Here is a 2,594-nt window from a genome sequence, read left to right as displayed (position 1 = left end):
AATATTTCAGTACTTTTGTCCCAAACTTATTTATTGGATAATCAATTTCATAACTTACGAACTTATTTGTCACTTCATTCTATTGAATATGCCACCTCACTTAGGATTATAAAAATTAAGAGACTACTTTATTTTCAATATATTATTACACTCAATTATATATATATATATATATATATATTTATCTCAACAATATTTATTTATACTTTTAGTGGTGTTCAATTGACGTATTGATGGAAAGATTTTCAAGCAACTGATTTTTTTAAACAGTTATTTAGCTCACAATTGGTATTATACTACATCACCACAATGAGATGTTCAACCTTGTATACATCAAAGTACAAACATAAATTGCTGTTTACAGAAGGTAAAAATGGAAGCACTACAACGATAATTGAGACTGTAAATAATAACATGAAATGTGTGGAAATCCCCACAAACCTAATTTACTTGACGTTGCATCCTAATTGAAATGTGAGATCTAATTGTACAATAATTCGTGCTTCTACATTATTTTCTTTTTTTTTTTTTTTTTGGGCACCTAACCAGCAAAAAAAGAGCAATCCAATTTTGCCCATTCGGTACTACAAAACCCCACCTAACTTTCCATATTTTGGAACCTGAAGCCAAAAAGTCAGCCCAAAGAATTCCAATATTTAGACAACTGCCCCAATACTTCCATTTTTTGTTAAAAATCCCTCCCGACTCAAGATCACACTTTTGTCAACATTTCGATGCTCGAGGAGATTCGAACGCGAGACCTCTAGAGTTTACAATTCGTCAATCACTTATCCTTTCTTCATAATATCATGCATCATTTCAAATGCGCGGACATTTTACCCATATTTCAATGTCTAAACCCAAACCCGCTTGATTGGGTCGGGTGCCTTAATCCATATGGGTCAACCGGGCTACAGAAGTTCGGTTGGGTCAATACGGCCGAATTATGCTGAAAGAGCCCCGAGTTATCAACCCGTTGATTCCTAAGCCCACTCTGAACCTCCTCTTCCACCGAGTTGCCCACCCTTCCGGAATTTACGTGGTACATTTGGGGCATCGAGGGGACATAAAAGTCATTGTTCGCATAACAGGCCACCCCATGACTCTGAGTCGTCGTCTGTGTCTGTGCAGCGGAGACGAATTCGGGGACCGAATGAAGACCCGCAAGACTCGCCCAGTCAAAATTACCCGACCCCAGATGCTGCAAATTGTTAACCTTGTTGTCTTCTTGCTGTAAAGTCTTGAGTGAGTTCATGCGTGGCAAAGCGAAAAATCGGTCATCAATTTCAGGTAAAGACTCGAGCACATCATCAAGATGAGAAGATGAAGATGAACAAGAACCATTACTGTGTTCTTTGCTTGAAGAAACACTTGTTGCTGACACTGGTTTTTGGGAACCTGAATGCTTCTTATAGATTCTGCACAGAACCCAATCATCTAACTGCAAAAATAAACAAAACCCAATTAACTTGTTAAAGAGGGTGATTAAGCTAGTTAATAATATGAAGAGCAGGGCATACGGGTAATTTTGTATTTACCTTGGAGCTGCCATTTTTGCGAGAAGGTTCAAAGAGTCGATATTCGTGCATGATCCAATTGGTTTTGGTGCCTTTTGGAGCTTTGCCTACGTAAAAAACAAGAGCCTTTTTGATACCAACCTTACGACCTTCAGTTGTGATAATCTTGTCGGTGCCTGTGGCCTTCCAATACCCGGACCCGGCTACTCTGTTGGGTCGGGACCCGTTTGGATATTTTCTATCCCTGGGGCTGAAAAAGTACCATTCTTTCTCACCAAAAATTGCCTTGCCTGCAACAACACCACAACAATCCCATATTTCGAAGAAGTCAGTTGATGAAATCTTCATAATACAAAATTTGGAAGAGAAAAAAAATAATAAAAAAAAGTTTACTGAATTTGATTACTCACTTGGTAGAACCCATGGGTCAAACTTGTACAAATCTATTTCACCGATAATTTGCAGCGAAAAATGTTGCCCTGCAACTTTGCGACAGAGATATTGAACTAGAAGTTCCTCATCAGTCGGGTAAAACCGAAAACCCGGAGGTAAGTTCAATTGTGAGAGCGGGTCGGTCTCCGGTACGCCCATTTTTCAAGCTTTCAAATGAATTGCGAATAAAAGATATAGATGAAGATGCTGAGCTAAAGCTATGGGGACAAGCAGAGGGAGAAATGGAAATTGGAAAATATGAAATATTATTATTAGTTTTTTTTTTAACAGTTTGGTGATGTGGGGCTATTTATAGAGAGAAAAATATTGGGGGGATAAGTACGGTCGTCCTTGTCTTATTGTTGGCTCGATGGGCCCCACAGCAGTTTATCACCGTTTAGAATTGGACACGTGCCCTCATCAAGCGGCCGACCTTATCCGGGGAGTGTATGCGAGGTGAAGAGTATTCTCTCGGGTGCATGAACCATCAGGAAAAACAAAAGTGAGTCACCACCGGCGGAGTGGACACGTGTCTCCCCATTTGGCCCTTTGACAATTCTTCTAGAAAGAATTTAAAACACCGTGCCAAATCTTTTGGCAGAAAAAATAAAAAATAAAAAGCGATGAATTGCGTTTTCCACGCGT

General features: G+C 39.3%; 1 protein-coding gene across 1 annotated transcript; it reads right to left on the bottom strand.

Annotated features, from left to right (window-relative positions):
• Window positions 1-291: 291 nt before the first annotated feature.
• LOC18054221 (NAC domain-containing protein 72) lies at window positions 292-2,245 on the bottom strand. Its single transcript, XM_006451877.2, has 3 exons — window positions 1,928-2,245; window positions 1,539-1,807; window positions 292-1,441 (listed from the first exon to the last, which is right to left on the bottom strand). The coding sequence occupies exons 1-3, from the start codon at window positions 2,106-2,108 to the stop codon at window positions 848-850; spliced, it is 1,044 nt and encodes a 347-aa protein (XP_006451940.1). The 5' UTR covers window positions 2,109-2,245; the 3' UTR covers window positions 292-847.
• Window positions 2,246-2,594: the final 349 nt, after the last annotated feature.

The sequence above is a fragment of the Citrus clementina genome, unplaced genomic scaffold (genome assembly GCF_000493195.1).
Source record: "Citrus clementina cultivar Clemenules unplaced genomic scaffold, Citrus_clementina_v1.0 scaffold_1, whole genome shotgun sequence".
Lineage (NCBI taxonomy): Eukaryota > Viridiplantae > Streptophyta > Magnoliopsida > Sapindales > Rutaceae > Citrus > Citrus x clementina.
Note: the sequence above shows the minus strand (reverse complement) of the source record. Positions and strands in the feature narration are given on the sequence as shown.

Coding starts and splice junctions, on each gene's coding strand:
- LOC18054221 (XM_006451877.2), bottom strand. CDS start 2,108: ATGGGCGTACCGGAGACCGACCCGCTCTCACAATTGAACTTACCTCCG. Junction 1,808..1,927: donor TGACCCATGGGTTCTACCAA/GTGAGTAATCAA, acceptor GTGTTGTTGCAG/GCAAGGCAATTTTTGGTGAG. Junction 1,442..1,538: donor GCAAAAATGGCAGCTCCAAG/GTAAATACAAAA, acceptor TTATTTTTGCAG/TTAGATGATTGGGTTCTGTG.